The sequence below is a fragment of the Corvus cornix genome, chromosome Z (assembly GCF_000738735.6).
Source record: "Corvus cornix cornix isolate S_Up_H32 chromosome Z, ASM73873v5, whole genome shotgun sequence".
Taxonomy (NCBI): domain Eukaryota; kingdom Metazoa; phylum Chordata; class Aves; order Passeriformes; family Corvidae; genus Corvus; species Corvus cornix.
In genome coordinates this window covers 44,168,399-44,194,828 of record NC_046357.1, presented here as the reverse complement: position 1 = coordinate 44,194,828, position 26,430 = coordinate 44,168,399, and the positions used below count along the sequence as shown (strand labels likewise).

The 26,430-nt window shown below is 38.8% G+C and overlaps 1 protein-coding gene across 3 annotated transcripts in view; it reads left to right on the top strand.

Moving 5' to 3' along the window:
* ECPAS (Ecm29 proteasome adaptor and scaffold) overlaps positions 1-26,430 on the top strand; it is a 60,359-nt gene that overhangs the window by 4,625 nt on the left and 29,304 nt on the right. For 2 of the 3 annotated variants that reach the window (XM_039566644.1, XM_039566643.1), the window contains exons 2-20: positions 2,878-3,008; positions 7,589-7,705; positions 9,304-9,422; positions 10,381-10,533; positions 12,707-12,875; positions 13,364-13,503; positions 14,704-14,785; positions 15,037-15,156; positions 15,332-15,417; positions 15,680-15,758; positions 16,847-16,896; positions 17,452-17,518; positions 17,625-17,747; positions 18,860-18,963; positions 20,054-20,177; positions 22,392-22,472; positions 23,183-23,417; positions 23,960-24,051; positions 25,829-25,963. In XM_039566644.1, coding sequence (XP_039422578.1) covers positions 2,878-3,008; positions 7,589-7,705; positions 9,304-9,422; positions 10,381-10,533; positions 12,707-12,875; positions 13,364-13,503; positions 14,704-14,785; positions 15,037-15,156; positions 15,332-15,417; positions 15,680-15,758; positions 16,847-16,896; positions 17,452-17,518; positions 17,625-17,747; positions 18,860-18,963; positions 20,054-20,177; positions 22,392-22,472; positions 23,183-23,417; positions 23,960-24,051; positions 25,829-25,963 — 2,207 coding nt within the window. Of the gene's footprint in view, positions 1-2,877; positions 3,009-7,588; positions 7,706-9,303; positions 9,423-10,380; positions 10,534-12,706; positions 12,876-13,363; positions 13,504-14,703; positions 14,786-15,036; positions 15,157-15,331; positions 15,418-15,679; positions 15,759-16,846; positions 16,897-17,451; positions 17,519-17,624; positions 17,748-18,859; positions 18,964-20,053; positions 20,178-22,391; positions 22,473-23,182; positions 23,418-23,959; positions 24,052-25,828; positions 25,964-26,430 lie in introns of those variants that run through there. The other variant, XM_039566645.1, reaches the window with a different exon arrangement.

The following is a 26,430-nucleotide window of genomic DNA, read 5'->3' as shown; positions in this document are numbered from 1 at the left end:
TAGACATCTTGCTTTACTTATTTTTACTATCAGATAAGCTCCTAAAATTGCAACTGTGCAGTTTCTTAGTTGGCAGTAGGGGCTGTAAAATCAGAGAGAAGATTTTAGCTTTGTACTTAAAAACTTTGGAAATGCACGATGTGGGTAAGTGAGACCAGTTGCAAGCAAACTGTCTTGTTTGATATCTGGTGCATAGTGGTCTGCTTGCTGGCTGAGGCTGAGTGGAGGCTGTGAAGAGACATAAAGAATGAAAAGACACTTTCCCCATGCCAGCCAGGAGGTCTGCAGCACACAGAGATAGGACACAGCATCTGAGACCCAGATACTTCATCCACAGTTACTTTCCTGGGCCGTTGTGTGTGGTGCTTTAAATCTCCGGTGTTTATGCTTTCCTGTAATGAGTGCTGTCAGCTTGAAAAATGGTCTTAATTGTTAGTAGAATAAAAACCGTGGAGGAAATGTTTGATGTACAATACTTGGGAGGTTTTATAGCTCTTTGTTTTCCTGTCCCACTGCTATGGATACAGTCTGCATCAGCAGCATGGGAGAGTGCTCTGACAAACTCCTGACCAGTTTCTTAACTTCATCCAGATGGCCAGTATCCTTGAATTTGCTGAAGAGTCTTGTCATGATTATGGTTAAGGGAAGAACATATGATGACAGTATTAGGGCTTAACTGACTTTGCAGCGGAGGTATGAGAAAAGTAACAAATTTGTCTCACAGGCAGCGTAAAGAAGTAGGTAGCTTTTTGTCCTCCTTATCTCTTACTATTATTGTTGGTACTATTACTGTGTCCGCCGTTCTGGTTGCTGCTGCTTGAAACAAGAGAATAATGGAGGAAGCTGGAAATGGGGCAGGCGCTTGTAATTCAGTGCATTGCTACATTTCCTGAGTGCACATGCAAGAGGGTTTCTCTGCCTTTCAGAAGGTGTGTGTGTAGTCCGGTGACTACCAACAAATGGCTTTAGAACTAACTTCAGTTGTGTTTCCTTACACTTGTGTCTGATCTGTTGCTATGGGAAAGAACGTGTTGAGAAGGTTCTTAGGTTGATTTCCTTGAGGATGATGGATCTGCAGTTTTCTCCTGGAGTTCTAGGTCCAAGGGGAAAGATTTGATAGGTTTTATTCACTGAGTTATTTCAACTGCTTGGTGTGACTTCAGTAGTCCCTTACTGCCTGTCAAGACACCAAGGAAGTCCTGGAATGGGGGATCATTGGGATGGGGGAAGGATGGCACGAAAAGGAAGGTGAAAAGAAATCAAATGTCACGATTTTTTAAAAGCTTGGAATATGAGGTAAGTGTCATGAAGCCATTGACTAGCTGACAACCTGAGTGGTCTGTGAAATCTGTCTGAAATGAGATTGACTCGTGTCTCAGTTTACACTATAGATGCTGTAGAGTTTTGGCTTGTAATTTCCTTGAGAGTAAAATTTTGTAGTGCTCTGTCCATTCAGCTCATATTTGCTCAGCAGAAAATGAAATCTTGGAAGTATGTTTAATGTATGTTTATGTTAAGTCTGCTTCTGACAGAGGAGGAATGGTGCTATGAATGCAGGGATAGCACAGGTTTTTAAAATAGGACAGTAAAGGCTTCTGAAGCTAAATCGTCATAGGTTTGCTGGTTAGAGCTGCATTTGCATTTCAACATCCCTTTTGATCGCTTTGGTTCTAACCATATCCATTCACCTCAGTCTTTACCGCTGCCCTATACCAGTGCCTTTTTTCTTTTTTTTTTTTCCCCACTGTGGTCCTTTACAGCCAGCTTGATGATCCTTCTCTGCTGAAGGAGGTCTCTCCTTGGTCTCCCTCTAATCTCAGCTTGCTATAGATCACTTTAGATTAGCCTTTGGAGAAATTATTTCCTCCTTGTAGGATGTCTTAAGACCTTTAGCCCTTCAAAAGCATCGGGTCATTGCTTCCTTGCTGCATGTGGGTCTGGCCTTCATTGCTGCAGGATGAAAAACAGATGCTCCTGATCCTGTGCACAAAGTCTTCGTACTCCAGCCGTTGGGAATGCTGCTGTTGCTGGGGAGGCTTTGCTTTGCTTCTGGTGTAGCTGTTGGGGCAGCTGCATTCTGGCACTTAAAATAAGGACTTTTAACCTTTTTTATTAAAAAAAATGGTCCCCAACCATCAGCTTCTGTTGACAGAAGATTGTGGTGTAATTTGTTTTCTTGAAACGATTTTTTGTTTGTTCCTTTCTGGGTTTGGGGAGTAGATCAGCTGGCCAGAGGAAGGTGAATTAAAACACTCCAGCCGCTTCGTAGAGCAATAATAGCATCACAACAGCATGTCCTGCATTTCACGCTTGTGCTCTTACTCCTATTGATGATAGTGCCATCTTTTTGAAAACAGATCAGCTAATTATAACAAACAAGTAACTGGTTCAGCCAACATTAGTTCAGATTTTCTGGGAGACCTAAGTGCCCTAATGGACCAGCGCTGGACCAGTTAGCCTGTGTCAAGATGTTGTATGAATACTCCTGTAACCCAAACCTGTGAGTGTCAAATTTACCCTGTAACAGTAGTCTTGAGCTTCAGAAGAATTGATTTTTCACTCTAGCTTGTTTCTTGTGCTTTCAGGTGTGTGAACTGTACCTGCAAAGGCAGCCTTAATTACTTCTGTCTTTGCTAGGAGTGGTCTCCATGTACTTGTGAAGGCTAGTACTGGAAGCTATCAGGCTGGTTTCTACCATAACTGGTTTTCTCAGAGTTAAAAATCTGTGATGAGTGCTGTTGAGATATGAGTACTCTAATAACATTGTGCAGCATTTCTTGTAAGTCCATTAGGGGATGTTCAGAAAAAGCTTTCTTGCTACAGGAATTTTGAGTTTCGGTTTCTCTTTTTCTTTTTTTTTTTTTTAATTAATTGCAGATCAACTGGAGCGTGTGTTCTTGCGTCTTGGCCATGCAGAAACAGATGAGCAGTTACAGAACATTATTTCCAAATTCCTACCCCCTGTTCTCCTCAAGCTGTCCAGCACACAGGAAGGAGTTCGCAAAAAGGTAAGGGTTCAGTTTACCATAAAGATACATTATCCTGATCAGGGAGAAGGAGATGCCCATGATGTATCATGATTTGCTATTCTTGGATGTTCTCTGTGGAGAAAACTACTCTTTGAGGAAAAATTATTGTGACCCTAATAGAGAATTGGTTCATTACACCTGTTAGAGTTTAAACAAAACAGTCAGTGCTTGTGTTAGCACAGGCTTTGCAGATGTGTGGAGGCTGCAGTTGTTTCCACTTGAGGCCAGCTAGCTCTGACAGAGTTAGCCTTGGGATCAAGGCTTGCTGCCATAGGGACAGTTGCCCTTGGCTTCCAGGGCTGTTGTGCTTCCTCCTGACTTAGGGCACATGTGAAGCAAGCTTGCTTCTATGCACAGAATAGCATGAAGCCTTACTGATGTCATTCACTTGGTTGATAACTGGAATAAGAGCAAGAACCAACTAATTTTGAGAATGGAATGTGGTGCCTATCTGAAAAAATTCAGTTCCCTGGTACAGAAGACAGCTTTATCACAGCATTTATTCAGGTACCTTAATGTGTACCTGAGTGACTAAAACTCTTTGGTTTTTGCCTGTAACCAGGCATAGGAGAAAGCCAAAGCAGTTTTAGAGGTGGAATTTAATGTGTAACTGGGGAATTCAGTTCCCTGCATTAGGTTTTAGGTCTGGTAATAGGAGTAAACTGGAACATTTTGGAGCAGAGTGCAGATGAAGTGTTGGGGGTTAGTGGTGGAAAAGAAACTTTTCATAAATCCATGTGTCTTGTTGAAATAGGGAAATAATCAGAATGTCACTGCATTTATAAGTAGATTTCAGAGCCTGCAAGTAACTGTAACATAGATCTTTTTTTAACAAAATTCTGCCCAAAACATGGTCCTAAGAGTGATTACATTGAAGTGGATCCATAGATGTCAGGCCATTCCACTATGCTGAGGGACAGATAGATACTCCAACTCAGATGGGGTGTTCTTCTGAATACCTGCTTACCATGTGTGCTTGAAGTTGTGAAGAAAGGCATTTAATCAGCTGGTGAAATTTCTGAGGGTATTTTTGTATGATTTTTTTTCTCTAAGCTGGAATGTGTTGTCAGTTATTTTGGAGTGTTGGAAGATTCAGGAAAGGGGGAGGACTAGTCTTTTGAAAATTAAATTTAAGAGGCCTCTTGACATCACAGAGCATACTTAGGGTGTATTGTTGTAGTAGTAGTACGGTTAGTAGTTATTACATTAAAGTGAATAATGAAATAAAATGCATTTCTTCTTCCTTTCAGGTGTTTAAACTATTAATTTTCATCCACACCAGATGATAATAATATAAGGAATTATAGCACTTCCATGTACTTCTTGATATTTGTCAAATTCATTGCAGCTGTGTAGATCACCCTGAATTCTGCCCTTGCCATGTCAGTGAAGGGCATTTGACTTTTTCAGTGTTCTGTTTGTTTTCTTAATAAATTCAAAATGTAGCAAGAAGGCCCTGTATATGTTAAATTTCTTTTATTTGATATTTTTCACATAGCAAAATAATTTCAGTGAGACAAAGAGACTGTCAATTTTTTATTCTAAAAGGTATCAGTGAACATTTACTGTGTAGTGTATAACCTGCAAGTAAATCTCTTCAATGTGCATGTTGCCCTTTTCCATAACTTACATTGGAACTGAGCTTGTCAATCTTCTTGCTCTTACACTTTGTTAATGTGGTGGGAAAACATGCTAAGAATTCTGCTGCCTTTTCAAATATCTAACTTTCCATTGCTGGTTTTTGCCTAGTGGATAACTAAAAATGTGCCTGTTGTTCAACACCAGCTTAAATCACATTAAGGCAATGTAAGCAAAGTGAAAACATGTATTTTTTAACATGAGCACTCAGGTAATTGGAAAGCTGATCTACTAATGCTAATAAATGAAATAGAATGGAAGGAGAAAGGCAAACTCTTTATTAACCCAGTGACTATCTACAGGCAGTGACAAAACTGACACCCCATGTCATATCCCTCTCCTGCAGTGATTGTTGTGGTTAAAAACCCATAAACCCACCACCACCAACAATAAAAAAAGTGTGCCAATATAATTAACTATGGTTTAAAAATTTTAATTGAATTGACAGTGTAGCTTTTGATAGTATAGACATGAGCAAACAAGAACATTTGTTGTGAGTATACTGCTAAGTGTAGAGCATTACAGTTGTTAAAGGACTTCTTTCACCCAACTTTAGAAGCATAGTTTGGTTCACAAGTACACCAGAAGGATTGACAATGTTCTAATTTTACTTTGACTCCCCAGACTAACTTTGTCCTCAAGCTTGTACTTACTGCTAGAATGAAAAGGGGAAATTAAATTTAATTTTTCTTCCTGTTGCCTTAATGTATTCCTTTGTTGGTTTTATTGCTGCCCTTCAATTTATGATTATTAGGTCACTATTGCTGCAACATTCAGTAATTTGAACTCATTGCCCTCATACATTTTCAGATCTAGGATGTAGTCTAACTATGGGGATAAACTTGTAATGCCTATACCTTCTTAATCCATTTATGCTGAAGAAGTAATCCCTTTTCAGGCCACAGTTTGGCAAATGGGTTAAATTTTACTCTAGGATGTCTTCTACAAAAACAGTTATCTTAGTGGTGTCACACAAAGAACTAGTAATCCAGGGTAAATTCAACTCTGCTTCTTCAGATGAACTCCAAGAGGTATTTTTACAATGGCAGCCTTTGTGCCAGACTGGATACCATTGTCGCTTTAAATGCAGCCCATGTGAGGCCAGCAAAACCAAAAGAAGTCAAAAGTGCAGATGTTTGCATGAGTCAGGTCTGAAGAGTGCTGCTGATGAGATCCTTAGTGCACTTATTTGACATTAATGATTAGAGAAGCAGGATATGAGCTAAACCCTAACACATACCCAAATCCAGCCATGTCTTTTTTTACCAGCCAGCATTGGTAATTTGAACATGTTTCTCAAGTTCTGTCTTAGTATCTCCTACCCTTTCTCAAAGAGATCTCTGCAGACAGGGTTTTTTCCTCTCTAAAATACTATGAATTTGCAATGGTTGCAATAAATTTACAGCAGCAAAATTTGATAGCTGTCAGTGTTACTTAGTTTGTCAGTTTATCTCTGATTTCAATCACATTCTTGCAGTCAGCTCTGCCGTTTCTCTGAATTATAGCTCGACATTTTTTTGTTTGATACCTTGTCAGGGAGTAGATGTAAAGATGGTGTCCAAGACTCTGCTCATATGCAGCTCAGCATACATACGGTTCTGCAGTTTCTATTACAAACTTCAGTGACAGCAGTTTTAGCTGCTTTTTCAGCATACTCTGACCAAGGCAGTGATCAAAAACACAGGACACCCTGTCTTTTTGACTTGAATTGCTTGAAGTCAACCTGAACCTAGGATGAGCTCTGACTGGTTTTACTGGAACTGAACTCACTTCATCTAACATCACTTCCATTGTTTTGCACCACCTTCTTTGGGAATCTGATAAAGTTTGCAAGCAAGATGCAGATGTTGTGATTTCTCAGAATGGATAGTTGTTCCAGAGTAGAGATTGTAGTTTTTCAGTTTCCTGCATTCAGTTATGATACCTCCTTCAGGGGATTTACAAATGACACTTTGCTGATGCTAAGAAACCGCTTAATGTGATTGTAGAATCATGGGATAATTCACTTTGGAGGGGACCTTAGGAGGTCTCCAGGCCAATCTCCTGTTTAAAACAGTCCATTACAAGCTCTGTTCAGGATGAAGGTTAAGGTTTTATTGAAATGGGTCTTGAAAAACGTCTGAGGATAAAGACCGTACAAACCCTCTGGGCCCCAACTTCACTACTTGATAGTCTTCATCATGAGGGAATACCATGGTGCACCTCTCTTGCTTCAATGCACTCTGGCCACAGTTTCAGCTACTGTCTGTCAGAGCCCAGGGCCATCCCGCTCGAGCAGCTGCCTGTTCCCATTGGCATTGCTGCTGGGGCTCTGCCTGCCCAGGCAGGGCTGCACATCACTTCTGCTTGACATTCACAGCACTCCTGTTGGCTTCTCCTCTTGTTTGAAGGATTTCAATTCTGTAATGTTCTGCTCCAAAAAGTTCTCATACGCTTATTTGGTAATTTTATTATGGGTGGGGATTTTTTTTTTTGTTGTTGTTGTTGTTGTTTTTTTTGTTTTTTTTTTGTTTTTTTTGTTCTGTTTTGTGAATTGGAGTTATTCTGCAGCTCAATACAGAGCAGCAATGCAGATTTCCAAACGAGAGTCAGTTTTGACAGGTAGTAAGCAAACTGTGGAAAGAACTGGTCATCTTCAGTAATCCTTTCTTTCTGATATTTCTGTTGATGGATGTTATTGATTGTGGGTGGTTTGGGACTTGTGTGTTTGTCGTAACAGTGGCTTGAGACCTGTTGGAGTGGTTTCAAGATAATACTATAAGTGATGGCTGCTGTTTCCTTATGGATTAAATAATCAGTTAGATCAGGCCTGATTTGCTTATACTAAGCCTGCCTAATGGACTGAGCTTGATGACTGAAGCACAAAGTAGTAACGTTAATGGTGGTTCTTTCAATTTTTTTTTCTTTTTTCTCCCTGTCAGGTCATGGAGCTGCTGGTTCATCTGAATAAGCGCATTAAGAGTCGACCCAAAATACAGCTTCCAGTAGAGACATTGCTAGTTCAATATCAAGATCCTTCTGCAGTGTCCTTTGTCACTGTAAGTGGCTGTTCTTCTGAAACTGTTTGCTGCTTTACTTTAGGAAGAAGAATATTCTTTAAAGTCCTGTATTTAGCTCTGTCAGTTTTCCTAGCAAGTTTGTAATTGTTATGAGGTTGATGTTTTAAGAGCTTTTTTTGTACTCAGTTTTATAGTCTAGCGTGGGTGAAGCTTAGTTTCATAAAGCATTTTGCTGTTCAAGTACTGACAGTTACTCTTGATATGTCATGATTGCATGCATTGTCACTGCTTGTATTGTAAAGGTGTTCATTGGTGAAAGCTGCATTTTGCAAGCAGCTATCAATCCTTGTCTTGATATCTCCAGGATAAGAGTTTTAAGTAAAACACCTTTATCTCTTTAAACACATGAGGTCCTGTATTTCCATGTGGTTTTAGGATCAGGACCTTATCTGAGCAAGAAAAGGTGAAAAAATGTTATTTTATAGACAGGGAAACTTTCATAGATTATTTCATTTCATCTAATTTAAAAAGTGAAAGTTTTTAAATGTATTTCTGAAACTATGAAACGGTTTGCATTTCAGTTTTGGTAGATCTGTTGAAAATCATCATTATGAAACAGAAGTGATTAACTCACAGGGAAACTTTGTACTTCCTTGTTTTACTCTTCAGTCTTGTTTGTAGCTTAAATTGAAAACATAACATCTTAGAAATGTATGGAGAAATATTTAGACTTTAAACAGCAGTGACATACATAAAAGTAATCTTAGATTGTCCTAAGCAAGTGGCATTATCTGGAATTCACTTTTTAGAAATGACCAAGATTTCTGGAGTGCCTGTGTTTTGTAGAGCAAAACAAACTATCTTGTTTAAAGACATACTTGACAAACTCTGCATTTGGCTGGACTTGGCAAAAATGTATTTTCATTAGTGTATCTCAGCGATGCACATTGCTTTGTGTCGTAAGGCTTCATAGCATTTTAACTAAAGTGCCATCTACAAAGTAGTGCAGTGCACTACAGCACTCCTCTTCAGCACTTCTTTCAGCCAGATTGTGGAACACAACTCTTATCTCTGCAGTTCTTGTCTGGATTTAGATGAGCAGGATAACAGTTAAATAGTCCAGTGTTCACTATTGCTGTGCTGTGCTCTCCTGTCACTGGACTCTTAACTGCATGTGCAGCTTTTAAATATGGTGATTTAGAAATATGTTTTCAAGAGAGATTTTGTCTATGCTGCTATCTTGGTATCTGTTCAATATTGTTGTCTATTTTATTTCAGAAATAGGTAAGAGAGATCATTACATTTGCTTTCTTTTAAGCTGTTGCTTAGTTGCAACTGCTTTTGGTGAAATTGGCAATGGAAAAGGAAAACCAGAGAGGTTTTTTTTCATTGTTTTTTTCTGCATTTTAAAGTCGAGGCCCAGCAAGACCTACTCTGAGTAGTCCTTGCTGAGTCTCCGCTTTAATGGTTGTCAGTCTGATAAATCTTAGACAAGAAATTGGTCTTACAAAAGAAATTCGTCTTCTTGTATGTTGTGTTACACAATTGGGTATTGGAAACGAGATACAAGAAGAGGTTAAGGAACACATGCTTATTTTGCATTGCTGCAATACTGTGTGCTTTTTCTACTCCTTTAGAATTTTACCATAATTTATGTTAAGATGGGATACCCCCGTCTGCCTGTGGAAAAACAATGTGAATTGGCTCCAACCCTTCTCACTGCAATGGAAGGGAAACCTCAACCACAACAAGACAGGTATAACTACTTATTCTTGGAGTGAATTTTATTGGTACTGTTTTAGTAAAATAATTTGTATCAGTTGTTAAAATATTTCTTTTCCTTGGTGCTGTCTTCATTACTCAGTATGTTCTTGGCATGTACAATTTGGATCAGTAATTCGGTTGTTTGGGTGGTACAAAAAATTCTTATTGTCTAATGCTGTCGTAATATAGAGGATCTGCAGCAGCAGACTTCCTATATGATAAGAGGTCTGTGTTTCAAGTAAGTAGAAATTTTAGCTAAGTTGTAATAAGTAAAAAGGAGACGAATTTGGGAGCTCTAGAAAACTGTTATTGATGGGCCTGGTTCTTACCTACATGGAGATGAGTTTCCACTGTGCTGGTATTGGAAAATGTCATTAAAATCATGTCTTTGTTCACTCTACATACTGTGATAGTATACAAGTATTTAAAAAATGACCCTACTGAAAGGCCTTGCAGTAAAATCTTGCTTCCATTCATGAGATTAGTGTGAAAATACTTGTAGCCCCTGGGAGCATGAGTTTTCTGTGTCAAAAAAGCAAGTACATGAGTGAAGAGAGCTTTGGAAAATCTGGCTGTACTGGTATACAACCACTGTGTTTGCCAGGGTTTCTTAAGGATGAGACAGTCCTAGATTGTATTTTGTGGCAGAATTATGACACTGTCAAAAATCTGGACAAATGCAGAGACTGTCTCTCCAAATATCTGCATGCATGCAGACATATATGTTCCATTTTAAGGAAAAATCCTAATTTATCTTCTGGTTTCCATTTTTAAGTACATCAGATGGTAAAATAGAGGCTATTGGATTGTGAATATGTTTAACTTTTGTTTATATTTTCTTTTTTTGCTGTTAAGGACCAGGTTTGTTATAAAAGGTTTCTGTCTTGTATGTTATAAATAAACAAATGTTTTTTTTTTAAATGGTTGCAGTAAATATAATTGTTTTTCAGCCTAATGCATCTTCTAATACCAACCCTTTTTCACATGAAATACCCTGCTGAACCACTGAAAGCAGCAGCTTCTCCGTTTAATCTTGCTGAAAAACCAAAGACTGTACAGTTGCTTTTGGACTTTATGTTGGATGTTCTTCTTATGCCTTATGGGTGAGTTGATACCAGTCTTCTCTAGCACTGTTGTGTTCTTTATGTGTGAAACAGTATAAACTACACCCTTGAAAACTCATTTAAAGTATGCTGTTACTTCCTGGCTCAAATGAAGCCAGTGGAAAGGTAGAAAGGAAGTTGATAATTTTAAGAACCAGATTCCCATCTTCCTTATTTTACAAAACATCTCTTTTCTACTTAATTAGGTGTTACACTATTCTGTCCTTACCTCTTTTGAGATCAAAGTGAAACAATGAGACATGTGAGCTATCTGTTAAATAGCCAGGCCTTTCAAATAGAAGTCTGACAAAAATGTGTGCTCATCTTTCTGCAGTTGAGTTTTAAGGCTTATTCCTCCAAGGTTATAAGCAAGAATAATTTCTAAAAATTTATGTTTTCCAGAGTTGAACCTTTGAATAAGATTTGTCTTTTGTCTGTTTTCTGGTGAAAAATGTTCAAACTGCAGTGATGTTGTCTTAGTGTGAGCACTGTTTTTGAAAGCAAGAAGAATGTATGGAACAACTTGAATTTACTGATTACTGCTTGTTAGGAACCTCTGGTGTCTAAAATCAGTACTTTCTCAAAGTGTTTTTTCCACTGGTTTTTGTGTCTTTGTATTGCTAAGGGGGCTTTTGCTTTTAAAGAAAATAGAAATAATTTTGATGGTAGAACACATTTCTATTTTTTCTGGCAGTAAAAGTGGATTGGTGCCAGTATGATTTTTTTGAGCTCATAACTCTTGCTCATGTGAGTGGATTAACCTAAAGGAATGAATTTAAAATAGTGAGCACATGAGCTTTCACCATGTAGCTTTTTGTTCGAGGCCATGCTCCCCATCAGATATTATGGGGGCCACTTCCATTTTGTTTGAATATACAGAATCTTGTAGCTTTTAGTTTAGAATGCCTGTTCTTCTGTTCATGGTTCACGCTCTTCAGTTGGCCCAGGTTAATTGCTCTTAGCTTCATCTGTGGCTGTACTGTCAACAGTTGAAGTCCTTGGGCTTTTCAGTGAGTCTTCACTCCTTCCATGCTTTAATACTCTGGCAAAGCATGAGTTTTTAAATCACAGAATCATTTAGTTTGGAAGAGACCTCTGAGAAAATACTCAGAGATGCTGCAAGTAGGAGGTGAAAATTTTAATTTTCTTTCCAGAAGGTGCTCAGAGAATGTCTTGACCTAACCTGTGGCTCTGGGTGTCTGTCTTTTAAAGTCTTGCTCCCTGGGGTGAGCCTTTTTGCAGTGGTTTACCGCTAATTTGTGCTTGTTAGAACTTGGTCTGTCGTTGCCCAGTTGTGAATTAGCCTTGCCAGTTTGCTGCAGTAAAGCAACCAGAAAGCTTAACTGTAGGGCTTAAAGCTCATAATGAAGTGTTCAAAGTTTTAACTAATGAGACTCGGAATGAAATCTTGTTGTTGAGATTGTTTTCCTCTTTTGGTTGCCTGTGTGCTGAATGCAGAAAGGGGGGCTGGCTGGAGCAAAATAATTCTTGTTGGTCTCTGTTTTCCAATTTTGAGGCCATATTGTGTTGACCAGCTTCCAAGGATACATGGAGAGGTGGGGTGGCTTTTATGAAGGCATGGAGATGAGCACAGGGCAGCTAGACTAGCCAGTCTTAAAAAAGACCAGGCTCTGTAAACTTCATCTTTTTATTTTTGCTTTCTTTGCCTGCCCAGTACTAAAACTGCCACTCTCCAAGACAGTATCTCATCTATTATCTTTTTATATCAGGGTTTGTTTCCTGCTACTTGTGTTGCATATGCTTCATTATTTTCCTTGCTGGGTTTGTGTTTTTTGTAGGAATCATACAAATATTGTTGGAGCTTTTAGCATGAGTTCCTTGAATGTAGTACTACATGAGTATTTCTAATACAAAACAGATAATTTTTTCTAGTTTTTAACCCAATAACTCTTTCTGGAAATGCCAGTGGACCTTTCCCTTTCAAAACTGAAGTTTGTTTTCCTGTACAATGACATTGTTATGGCTCTTGCAGAATATGTTGGGATAATTGGTAGCCAAGCCTCAAATTCTGTCTTATGTTAGAGTTATGGGATTAATTAAAGAAAAATACATCAAGCTGGACATGTTATGTCTTTCTCCATTCCAGAATCTAATTCAGCTGGTAATGTCGATTGGTAAAGGCTCTAATGAAAGTCTTTCCCTGCCTGCTTAGGTTTGTATTGAATGAATCTCAAAGTCGACAAAATGTGCCCTCAGCCCAGGGATCTTCATCAAGTAGCGTCGGAGGTCCTGGAATCCCTCAACCACCTCCAGGGATGAGCTTTTACGCAGCCAAAAGGGTAATTGGAGATAGTCCATGGACACCAGAGCTGCTAGAACAGGTATTTAGAGCTGTGGGGCTGGTCCTTGGTGAACTGTGGGTGGTAACAGGGATGGTTGCAGATGGTGGAATGGAAAGCCGGAGGGAAAATATGTAACTGTTTCTGACCAGGCCTTTAGTTGCCCTGAGGGAATTTATTGGGGAGTTTTGCATGATGCCTTAAGGAATTTTGCTGTGGTGGGGTGGGGAGGAAGGTGGTTAGGAAGCAGTCATGACTGCAGCCTACTCTTGTGTTTTACTCTCAAAGGTTGCAACAGTGTCTTCTGTTTCTGAAGCATCCCTTTTTAGCAGTGGTGTAACAGAGTATCATGGTAATGCTGATACTTTGCTGCAGATGACTGCTGTGACAGGAGGCAAGCTAGGAGATGGAGAGCATGTGAATTTCTCCTTGAGCGAGCAGAAGCCATGATTTCAGACAGCTGAGCTGCTACAGTTACTGTAACATCCGCTTTCTTGTCAGTAACACTGTCTTTCCGTGGTATTGAACAGTGTAAGCTGGGGATAGTGAAGTTCATTGAAGCTGAGCAAGTGCCCGAACTTGAAGCTGTTATACACCTCGTTGTAGCCTCCAGTGATACAAGACACAGTGTTGCCACTGCAGCAGACCTTGAGCTAAAGAGCAAGCAAAGGTAAGGTCTGGATGGTTGAAAAAGATGGTGTTAGTATTCCTGACACAGCTAGCTGCAATGTATGTAGTGCTCCAGAGAGGCTGTGCTCGAGAGGAAGAAGGCTAAAGTCCCCTGTATACCTGTGAAGCTGCCATGTATTCCCTCTGGGCTGGGTATGAGGCTTGTTGTCTTGCAACTGGAAATGTCACTTGGCTCCAGAGCTGACAGCTTTAGCTGTGCGGGTTTGATCATTTTTGGTATTGCTTTTGAGCCATTTTCATACCAAGTCATGAAGAATATCAGTGGTTTCTACATTGCCCTCTGTGGATTATCAATTGTCAATAAGGCTTTAGTAAATGATTCCCAGAAAAGTATACTTTCATTTAATTTATTAGGAGAATAAAGAGATTAATTGTGAAATGGATCATAGTCTAGAAAGTTTGGCAAACACTGTTGTTATTATTGAAACTTTTGCTCACCTGCAGTTCACCTTTCATCATCTAAAGACAATGCTTGTCTTTAACTCATCAGGAGGTCAGAGTAATGGCTGTTTGTACTCTTTGCTGAGACACTGACAGTGGGAGATTTGCTGGCTCATGTAGGAGGTTGGAGCAAGACAGGCCTGTCTTTGAAATGTGTAGGTGGCTTCTGTAGGACTATTTAACTTGGAGTCAAATTTGTAATGTGAAATCTTCTGCATCTGAAGTCTGTTCATGTATCTCAGTCATGACAGTGGAGATGATGCTATTAAATGATGAAGGCTGATTAAGGAAGCTGGTCTCTCCTTTGCTGCTTGTCTTATCTTTCCTTCTGTGTTGGTATTCTTTGCCCAGAGAGAAAAATAACTGTGTGGACAGAATACATGTCAATATGTAATGCTGAATGTCTTTTATGAGAAATATATGCTAGTTCACAGATTACCATTCGGTATTCAATTGGGAGATGACTGTGGTCTGTATGTCTTGTTTCAGTGGGAGAGATGGAGCATGTAGGTTTCTCACAAATTATTTGATATCATGTTGTCAGAAATTGTGAAAGTGTGATCACATCCTCTATGACTATGCATTACATGTATGTGGGAAAAGTGGTTAGAAGTCAAACTGAGGACTTCTGTTTAAACTTTGGGAAGAATATTAATATGATGCAAAATGCTGTATTTTAAGAAACAGTCAAAGGTTGGAATCATAACATGTTGGTTTTCAATGTGTTTTTTTTCTTCAGTTTAATTGACTGGAACAATCCTGCTATCATCAGCAAAATGTATAAAGTGTATCTTGGGGATATACCACTGAAAACCAAGGAGGTAAAATTTGCCTTCACAGTTGTCTATCCTCTTAACTGCTAAAGAAGTAATTTTAGTTGTCTTACTTTATTTGAAAACATATATATATTTCTTAAATCTGTCACTTTGATCTCTGCTTTTACTGAGCATTTATGCTATTTGAATATTTTTTTCTCTGTGCCAGTGTGTTCTGATTTGCAGCAGAAAGTAATTTAGCTAACTTAAATATACTGGTGTCCAAAGATGCACTATTTCATCTCTGTTTCTGACAGGGATCTGTTCTGAAACCAGAAATGAAACGAGAGTCAGTCAGCACCCGTGTTAAATTAAAGATAGTTCCTCATCTTCTGCGATCCCGGCAGGCTGCAGAAATGTTCCCAGCTAACATTCAGGTGATGCTTATTTTCCAAATCTACTCTTCCTAATCAGTTTGATGATACAGTTTCTCCAGTACTTAGCAGTGGGAAGCATTGTTATTGATGACAGCGTTTAAAGAAGAGGGGGAATGAAAATCTTTGAAAGTGAAGCCAGACACTCTCTAATCTGCTCCTTCTTCCTTTTGGTCAGGTGGTATATGATGGACTCTTTGGTGCAAACACAAATGCAAAACTGAGAAGTCTGTCATTGCAGTTTGTGCATCATATTTGTATCATGTAAGTAGTTCAGAAAGCACAATGTTTTTTAGCTATTTGCCTAGAAGCCAGTCTGTTTAATAAAGATATAACTGAACTAATGAGTACTAAAACTCGGAGAATGTAGGGGGTTTTTTTACTTAATCCTGAAAGCTCAATGTGTCTGTGCTTGCACACAATAAATTGTAATTTCTCACCTTAACACAGTCAAGAAAAGTGATACTAGAGAAGATGCTTTTCAGGGATCCAAAAGATAATGTTTTGTTGGTTTCTCTAATTGCAGTTGTCCAGAGAGTAAAATAAAGCCATTAGGTCCAATGCTTTTAAATGGACTTACAAAGCTGATCAATGAATACAAAGAGGTAAGATTAAAAATTCTTTACTGTAATTCTTCATGTGAATACAAGCAAAAGATAAATACCTTTACGATGGAAACTGATGAATTTTTTTTTTGTGTTTGCTTGAGAGGCTGCCAGAGGATACATTTTAAGAATTTTTTTTGGAAGAGAAGCAAATATTTTAAAATGCTATATAGGAAAACTGTTTTATTTATTTAACACCTATACATATGTGCTTGGGCACCAATTGCAAAATCTCAAGAAACAATAGTTTTAGTAATATAAAGAGGGAAGGCAAAGTAGTATGTAGCTGCTCTTACTCTGGAAAACACAGGGACTTCAGCTCTGGATGTTAATCCCATTGTGTTAAGCAGCTGTATAGGTCAGCTTGTAATACATTCCATCCTATCTGTCCAGGGATGGTATTACTATGGGAAGGGTGTTACCAAACAGAACTGCAATGCCAATCTGCCCTGAACGAGTTATTTCCAGTGCCGTTTCAAAAGTCAAATTCTCCATTATGCTCCTACATGTACCTTAGAAAGGGCTGATGTTGCAGATCATCTCTTCTGCAGATTTGAGCTTCTTGCTGCTTTGTTTGAACTTCGGATGTGACCTTCTGGCCTGAGTTGGCATTTGAATGCATGGGACTCCCTGCCATTGGGAAGGGAATGAAAAAGGAAGTAAGCCCATGTGTATAAATATGCTATATTGGTCATCCGAAGGATCCATTGCGCAAACAGCTTCCTTTGTTTACAGTTGCTGTTCAGACCTAGTGGAAGGTTTCTGTCCCTCTGCTACTGTTTCATATACTCACCAAATCTCCGTATCTGTTTTTCTTGAAATAAAATGTAGTTAGCTGAGACCAGAAGAGAGATTAAATGTTTTGCCACCATTTGCAATTTCTTTGTTTCTTGGACAAAAGATCCCTCTGTTTCTATCTAATGTTTTTATTCTCGGATAGAAATATTTTATGTTTTAGGATTCTTTTTCCACGAAGGCCTGCTTGAGCACTTTCAAGACAGGATTTAAAGTAAATGTTTATTTATAAAAGATATACCTGTATGTATTTCTGGTTTTGCTGAATTTTATTTATTGTTTTATCATTCAAGGATTCAAAACTGCTATCAATGGCATATTCAGCAGTTGGAAAGCTCTCCAGGTAACTGAAGCATCATTTAAACAATGGGACATTGAATAATTTTTCCAGAGTAATCAGTTAATTTATCAGCAGCAAGCTTTATGCCACCTGCCAATTTTGCAGTTGAGTGCATGGTGCAGAGAAAAGCACTTTTTGTGACAACTCCAGAAATGTAAAAGAAATATGTTTTTAGCTGATAGCTTCTCTAGCAGTGGTTAATGGAAGCTCATTAATTTTGCACAGTATTTAAGAAATGGTTCCACATTCTGGATTGCTAGAAATAAAAATTTAAGGAATGTTCAGCAAAGACCAGAGGGCATGAAGCTAGGCAAGTGGTATGTTCAGTCATGTGCTGGTGATCTAAGTGGTTGTCCATAAAATGTCTCGCTTTCCAAGCTGTGTTAAGGGAGGGGGAATTTGCTGCTTTATGGTGGATATGGCTAAGATAGAACAAACTTTCTGTGCTGGCTGTGATTGTTTGACAGTTAAAATTTGGAATGAGGGGAAGACCAATGAAATGTGAAGCATTTCAATTTAAAAAACAAAAGCTTCATGGATTAAAATATCTTGTTTCAGCCGAATGCCTCAGCTCTTTACCAAGGATATAGCACTGGTACAGCAGTTTTTCGAAGCCTTGTGCAAGGTGGGTGCTGATGGGGCTTTGGGAATTCATTAGTGTCTTCTTCTGATTTTGCTCAGTTTTTGACACTGTGCACTGTAAAGTGAAACCTCTTGGTTTTGTACTGCAGGAGGATGCTGATACTAGGCTTGCCATTCAAGAGGCATTGTCCATGATGGTTGGAGCATATAGTAACCTGGAAGGAGCCCAGCGTACCCTGATGGAAGCTCTTGTAGCTTCTTACTTAATAAAGGTATTTTCAGTGGAGTAAAAATCGCATGCCTTAAAAAAAGGGCTATTAATTGTCTTCCTGTTTCCTGACAGTTCCTGTTAGATACTTCCTGGAGCACGTCTTCCTTTTCTTACTGAGTGTATTGGCCTGTCTAGGAGAAGGCAGGGTGTGTATGCTCAGATAAAATATTTTTAGCATGGGTTGATGACTGCAAGGCAGGTAACACTGCAGTTCTTTATTTGTGTTCTGTTTAGCAAAGAAACAAATCCACTGCAATTGCATTGTATGTTTCTCATAGTCTTCTCCTTAGAAAACTTCAAGAAGTAGATGCTTCAAGGACTGTCTTCTGAAATGCTTTGGGACATTGAGAGTTTGGTAGAAAGGATCATTTGCTGCTAAGTGGGGTTTCATTGTGCTATGTGGTATCTGACATAAGGCACCTGTGAACTTCTCCAGGAGCTTAGTCTTGACACACTAGTCTAGACTAAACCAGACTTGACTGATCCATACTTTGAATACCTTGTTTGTGTTCAGAATACACCAGAAGTCTGGATTTTCAGAAAGAATGAGTGTTTTGTATATTCTGTGTTTGCATGGGTACTCAGACTGACTGTGTAGGTGTATGTGTTTCTAGTTTAAGAGATAATTTTCATGCTGATAACTCTTTTGCTTAAGGGATCTAAATCTCCAGGCTGTACCTTTTTGAGACTCTCTGTACCTTACAGACAGAATGATCACCCTAAGCTGATGTTTCTTTCCCACCTCTGGCTATGCTGCTCCTAAGTGTAGCTCTGTTTTCCGTGGATAGATGATATATGTCAGTTTCATTTCAAAACTGCCTGGATGGAGCAGTTCAGTTTTTCAAGAATTAGCATGATTCCCCAAAGTGTGCATGTGTTTAATTAAACACTTAATTGCCCACTTGTGTATATATGAGAAGTTAGATTTTTTTTGCCCTGTCTCCTGCCATATGAAGAGTAAGCATGAACAGTGTCTCAAAATGTCTAAACTTTTTGAATCATGTTGGTACCAGAGGACAAAACAAATGACTGATGATGTACAAGTGATGAGTGAAAGTCATTACTGCTTGTCATTTAAAACTCAACCATATGTTTGTGTCTTTTCCCTTTAAGCCTGAAGTTCAAGTACGTCAAGTGGCTGTAAAATTTGCTAGCACAGTGTTCCCTCCAGATCATATCCCTTCCAGATACTTACTCCTGTTAGCTGCGGGAGACCCGTAAGTTGTTTTCCTTTATAAATTATTTTCTCGTATATATATGTGTGTACATATATATGTGTGTGTGTGTGGATATGTGTGTGGATATATATAAAAATATGTATATATATATGTGCATATTCATACACATTGTATATGCATTCAATATATATTTGGATTAAATACAAATACATGTACATATATGTGTGTGTAAGTTTGCACATAAATAACTCAAAGAAAATCAAATATGGTAATTTGGAAATTAAACTTCACATTCTTGACACTTCTGTGGAGAGCTGTTACTATACTCAGTGACAGTCTTTAGTTTCAGATGAACTGCTGTCACTAAAGCACTTCATATTAATGATCAGTTGCAATTGCAAAAGTAAAAATACATTAACTGAAATCACTTTTACAGTGTCTAGAAATGATTTTTTCCTGGCGAATTCTGTCAGTCTATTTTTAGCTTGTATTTGCAGGGAGTTGAACATGCCGTTTTGAGAGTTGCCACTCTCGAGTAGCTGACTTGTTAAATTACAGTAATCATTTAATTTGCAGTTTTCTGTTACGGCAGTGTAAGTGGTGGGGGTTTTTTTCCAATTTAATTACTAAATTTTTGATGTGAGTAGCTATTGTGTAACTAAAGAAAGCTAAACAGATCAGTTGCAACAACTTGCTCTGTCATTGCGGTGTCAGCACTGTTTCAGGAGTAGTTATCTGCTATTAAGTAGACAATGCCACCTGGTAGGTGGCAGCTGAAGCTTGACTGTAGGAAGTGATAGGGAGAAGTAGCATATAGGAAAACAAGGATGTGGGAAGCAGGAACTGTTGGTGAACACTAGAAGGATGTAAGAGGAACAGAACTGAGCTCATCCAGACAGTTTTGCAAGGAGAACTCAGTACTATCCCATTTTCTTTCCCATCTCTAAAATAAACAAATCATTAGAAGTTGTAATTAAAGATTTTTTTCTCCCTTCCTTTCAAAAAACCCTCCCAACATCTCATTTAAAAACCATTCTCTCTCCCCCAGCTTCCCAATACTTCTTACTGCTCATTAAAGACTGTTTGTTCTGTGTATATAATGTCTGTTTCTCATCTTTTCTTCTGAAAGGCGGGAGGAGGTACATGGAGAAGCCCAGCGGGTACTGAGAACATTTTCTGGAAAAAATGAAAAGGAGAGTTCTGGGAAGCAGATGCCATCCTTCCCTGAAATGGTCCATTACATTCAAGACAAGGTATACAGTGCTTCTGTCACAGTAGATGACAAATAGATGCATGATGTTCAGGCATGTGGTAAGTGTGGTCTTGCCTTCCCTATGTCGGTTTCCCACAGCTGTCCCAAGGAATAAAGTTAGTGAAAGTCACAGTGAGGACCACACATAGTATTTTATTGCCAAGATTACCACTTGTCATCGCTTTCTGCTGTCAGTAATTGCAAGAGATCCAAGTGTTAAGTAGCGAGGCAGAGCTTTTAACAAAAGGAATGTTTTGCTTTCTTGCAATTTGTGCAGATGATATGTGAAACGAGGAATCAAGTTTTCAAGGCTTATAATCCAGCACGTTTCACAAACACAGTTCCTGGAGGTGCAAGAAGACTACTTTTTATTTGGCCCAGTGAACAATAATATACATTAAATAAAAAAAAATCCTAGGCTAGGAAAGGAGATACTAGAACAAGTGAAGAAGTCTAATTTGTTGACTTAAAGGCTTAATTTTTCATCTTCATTGCAATTTTTGGAATAATAGCCATGTAAACAGCCCTTCATGAGTTTAGTGGAAGGACATGCCAAAAACTGTGCCACTCAGTTCAGTCACATCTGTTTGCTCTGAGAGCTCATCTGGAGAAGTGTTAAAATACCGTCTGTGTATAGTAGCTATACTAGGCTTATAAGCAGTGAAGGAGATGTGGAGAGTCACTAACAGTATTTTTTCCTGTGATAGCCTTTTTAAAAAATTGTCAGAAGTATGTAATGTCAAAGCACATCTGATTTTGCAAGAGATCTGTGATAACAGAACTCTTACACCTGAGATATTTATTGTGAAATGTGTGCTCTGATGGTGGTGTACTCTACTAATACTCTGAAGTATTTGATGTTCTATAAGAAAACTTGCTTTTTGTCCAGAATCCTGGCTATTTAAACAGATACTAAAAAATTAAGAAGCCAAGATTGAGTTTTAGATAACACTCTTAAATGCAGTTATTTTTAAAATTTTCCTTAACATTTGTAATGTCACTAAATAATTATAGATCAGTGTAGTTTAGTCACTGCTGAGAAGAGTCCCTCAATCATGGAGGAATTAAAATTTTTTTTCAAGCAGTTTTCAAGTCGTCTTTACATGTCCTGACGGTGTATTTAAAAATCCTGGAGGTATATTTGTTTGTTGAGTTATCTCAAAGTGTGATTTTTCACATACTGTCAATAATCCGTGACTTTGGAAGATGTTTGAGAAGTCTGTATGCATTGCTTGGCACAGCTGGCTGAGATGAAAAATGACTTCATGATTTAGCATGATACTTCTCTCCTTCTGAAAGAAAAATACGTGTGAAAGAGTAGGACCAATCTGCTGGGTATGGGAGGGAAGCCATTCCTCAAGGGAGTCACTGTCTGTTCACTAAATCAGATTTTCTTTAATAGTTCTGGATATCATTGAAATTAGTGTTGCAAATGATCATAGTGTGTTGAGGGGAGTGAGGATCTGTTGTCTTGTGCAGCTGCCTTGTGTGTTTACTCAAGTACAAGGCTGGCTGACTGAATCAAGCCCTACCACTGATGTGCATGTTGCCTGTTTAATAGATACATATTACTTTTCTGCAACATTTGCAGTGGGTGTCACTTAAAACCTCCTGTTTGGATGTTTTTCTGTTGGCATATTCCTGCTTGTCAGAGCTAACATTTACATGGAAAGGAGTTGCTCACTTGCTGCTGCAGCCTTCCATATAGCAGGTAGAGAGATTCCCTCTGTCTCAGTCTGAGAGACTCCCCAGGCTTGGCTGACACAGCACAGGGCACCCACCTCCCAGGACTGGGGAAGCCTGGCTGTTCTGCAGCCTCTCCAGGCAGACCTGCTATTTTAAAGCTTTCTGGCTGCCTGTCAGGGGGGAGCCTCAGAGTCTGGAAGTTCATGAAGTACTTTACTTTTAAATTCTAAAGTGCTTCTTTGTTCCCTGAAAGGAAGAAAGAATGTTGTGCTCCTTCAACCTCCCCTGCTATTCCCTCTCATGCATTCAGAGTTCCCAATTTCTGAATTGATAGGGATGTAAAATAGATCAACCTGACTGTTACCAAGTGCACTGTGCCCTTTTTGTTACAGAGCTGTTACACATTTTCAGTTGCTAAGAGGAGGATTAACACAGTCATATCAGCAAAATTTCACTGACCTTCCCAACATCTCTGCTGTTACGGGTCTGTTATGGGAATGTTCCACTCTTAATATACTCTGTTGTTTAGGCCTCTCACCGAATGAAAACCCCAGCTAAATATATGACTGGAACTGCAGCGTTGCCTTTTAATCCTGCCACATTTGGGGAGGTAAGTGCCTGGTTTTCCTTCCTCAGATATGTATACCATTATTTATCTAGAGGACAGCTTAAGAAGCTAACAGCTATCATAAGTCACCCTACATTCTAAAGTTCTTTGAAATACATGTTGGGATTAACTCTCCATCCTTTGTCCTTAAACAGTATTCGGAACAGGATTTGCATGGGGGGTTGGAAGGAATGTTCATTAGAGGGTTGCTCCACTGCTTTCTGCAGCATATCTAATGGAATAGCATTAGATATTAATAACATTAGATACTAGTCTTGTGCAGAGGTCCCATTATGCTCCCTAGGGCTCTTTTTCTAACAGAATTCCAGGCTTCAGTGATCTCTAGACACAAACCGAGATGGGAAGTGAGATCTGTGTTAGCAATGTGTACACATGCCAAATTGGTATAGGGTACAGGCTGAACTGCCTGCAAGGAATTGCATCAGCTGATGATAAACCAAAAGTCTGTGTATGATTTAATCTTTAGAGAGTGATGTAGGGTTGTCTACTTACACAGGCGTATTGCAGAAGCTGGTCCTAAGATTTGTTATACTTTATATTTGTTCCTGTCTCGATACTAACTCTTCTGTCTATATTTGATTAAAGAAAAAACTATCCAGTTTTGATTACATTGGATACAGCACATTGTCTGCTCTTTTGTCTCCTGCATGGTTTTTGACTCAGGATCATGTGTTTTTATCTTCTCTACTTAGATAGTTCTCTATCTGCGGATGTGTCTTGCTCACAGTGCTGGTGTGGTGCCAACCTCACAGAGCTTGGCAGATATGCAAGATCATGCTCCAGCCATTGGACGTTACATAAGAAACCTCATGTCTGGCAACCACATATCTTTCTCTTCCTCCTCCTCCTCCTCTTCAAAAAGTGCAGAAACCAACCCTGTACACATATATATCAGCCTTCTTCAGCAGCTCTTAGCTGGTGTTGGAGGTAAGAAGCTGTGTGTGCAGCAGTATCCTTAAGAATTAAGTGTCTTCTCTAACTAGAAATGAGTTGTCCTGTGCTTTGAACTTGGCTTCAGCAATTACAGAGTTGAAACATGGACTGTATACTATTTAGTTTAAACTTGCTTTCTTCTGTGCTATTTTGTAGGTGGGAGAAAGCAGGGCTGTAAAATTGCAGCATCAGTTGACGTAACAGTGTAAAATTGTGAAGCCATTGTATGTAACAGCTTCCTCACCAGTGATTGCTGTGTCTTCTCACTCTGATAATAGCCTATCTACCACAGGTGTAGTCTAAAACATTTGAATGCATTTAGAACAAATTGTTACCAGAGTGTTCCCTTTTATTAGTTTCCCTAATATGTCTGAGAAATATTATACCTTATTATTCTGTATTGTTTGTTACTCTTAGTGAATTACAAATAAATGCCTGGAAAGCCTGATACTTCTTTACCTCTTTTTAGCGCTGAATGTTACATTGTTGTAAATACTGGAGTTGTTTAACACCCTGGTTCTTGAATTATTGTTTAGGTTTGCCAGTCATGTATTGTCTTCTAGAAGTTGTTTCAGTGTATCCAGAAAAACTAGCCACCAGATTTGTAGACAAAATGGATTGGATTAAGGTATTTTGAAAACCCTTTTTTTAATGTTTTTTAGGGGGATGGATGGGATTTGGCATTAGCAAAATCTGGCACATGTCCCATGGTGAAGCAGAGTATTATTTCCAAGCATGCACTTAATTTGAAATTGGTATCTCTACTCACAGTCAACACCTCATGTTATATGTATATGTACCAGGTTGTTATATGTACCAGGATGGGGAAAATTATTTTTTGGTTCTTTTGTATTACTGATTTTGTTCATTGACTTACATGTTCTAGGTAGTCTGTCATCTATCCTGCTGGTATAGTCATCCATTTTTTTTTTTTCTGCAAAAGAAAACTGAAGACAAAATTCTGCATGTCTGCACGTGTTAAAAGAAATTGTTGAACAGTGTGAATGTTTCAGTGAGAAAATGTGAATGACTTTTTAGAAGATGAGATTAATTACATCCCTAGTGGTTTTAGAGACCTTTCTGTGGTGATGGTTTTTTTCTGTTTATTAGCCCCAGACAAAAAAACCCCATACCCTGAAGTCTTCTTGGGAATAAGCCAAAGAGAATTCTGTTTCCCTAGATTCTTTTCTCAGGCAATTCCCTGCTTTTTCATGATTTGCCTCAAACGTCTATGATTTTTGTAGGTCTTGCGGGTTGCCATTGCTTTCACTGGGGCAATCTGGCAGAAACAAATACTTAGTCAAGGTTAAAAAACACTAGAATGTGTTCTAATAGTTTCTCTTGATGATATCTGTGCTGCATTACACTGTATGCAGGTTATCACTTCTCACTGTGGTTCGTATGCAGGTATGAACCACACAGGAGAGTACTTTAAAACATTCCTCTTTTCAGTATTCCTCATCATTTGTAGAAAACCTTTCTTTGTCTTTGGCCTAGTTCCATTTGCAGAATTAAGCTTCTAGGGGTGGTTATTGATAGTACCGAGTTTCAGAAATACTGTTGTAAATCACATTTCATGTGTTTTTGCCTTGCCAAGTGGAGCTAACAGGTTGAGGGGTTTGTTAGAAGTCAGGTGTGTGATCTGATGCTAGGTTGGAGTTGAAGTTAACATTACATTTCATGAGCCTGACAGATCATTTCTTGTTTGTTTGCTTGGCTCATTTTGGTGTCTTTGTGGTGGCCCAAGGCATTAAAAGATTAGGGTGTGAATTTTTCACGGGAGTGTGTTGCATTATACATCAAATTACTGATGAAGGTAAGATTATATTGTAACAAATTACCCAAGGCTTCCAAAATTCAACTTTTTAATTATTTATTTAGACAATACCAGATCTCAAATGCGAAGTAGATAATTTTGCTTTGAGAACTGTAATTTCCTGGACATGTTTTTTTTTGTCACAGTTGGATTTAAACGGTTAACCCTCTTGAGGGTTTTTTTCCCCTTTGATTAATAAGAAGGGTACAGAAGCCTCCAGCAGCTCAGAAAAAACAGTGGTTGAGGGTGTGGGGTTTTTTAGCATAGTATGAGTGCAAAACCTGGAAGCTCTTAGCTGAAGACAAAATTTGGCCAGGAATTTGATCTGTGTGTTTTGACATGGAACTGGTGGGTGGCCCTCTTGTGGCTAGTGGTTTTCTTCCTACAAAATGCAAAATGAATGCTTTGTTGAATTGAGGGCTTTGTTTCTTAATAAGTGATAATGCTGTTTAAAGAGTGGTTTCTGAGTTAAGAACTATTTATGTATCTCCATGAGAACTTTCTTTATATATTGAAACTCTTTATGAACAGACTGGGTAAGAAGCTGCTTCCATATTTCATGGTTTGTTTTTTTTTTAAACTCCCACAGAACCTGATGAACACTAACAAAGAGGAAATGCGTGAGCTTGCAGCCCTGTTTTATTCTGTAGTGCTGTCTACCATGTCTGGAGATGAGCTTAGGGTTTCCTTGGAGCAGCTGATCAAGATGACAAAAGACAGCCATGTAACTACCTTCCTTTGTCTACTTCTTGTTTTTTCTCATGTCATGTAACTGATAGGATATTTGAATCTCACCACGTGTCCAGGATGTATTAACCTTAATCTGGACGTAAAATTAACTGACTTCCAGTTGGATGGTGAGAAGGGATTTTTTGTTGTAGGTGAGTGCAACTGATCTTTAAATAAATTAATCCCTGAAGCTGTTGTTAAGGTCAGTAGGAGGATTTCCTGGAGGTACGTCCCAAGCAAAACACAGTCATGTATTTAACCAGTTTTAACCAGCTAAATAGCCACATCCTGTTGAATGGTAATGGATCACACTACCTACCTCACACTGTTTACCAGTCCCTTATTCTTGAGCATACGTAGATACCCACAGAACTGAGAATATTTTTAACTTGTTAAGTGTTCAACTCATCCCCTCCTGAGCCATAGTCGCTTCCTGGGTCCTCAACGGCTCAAGATCTTGTG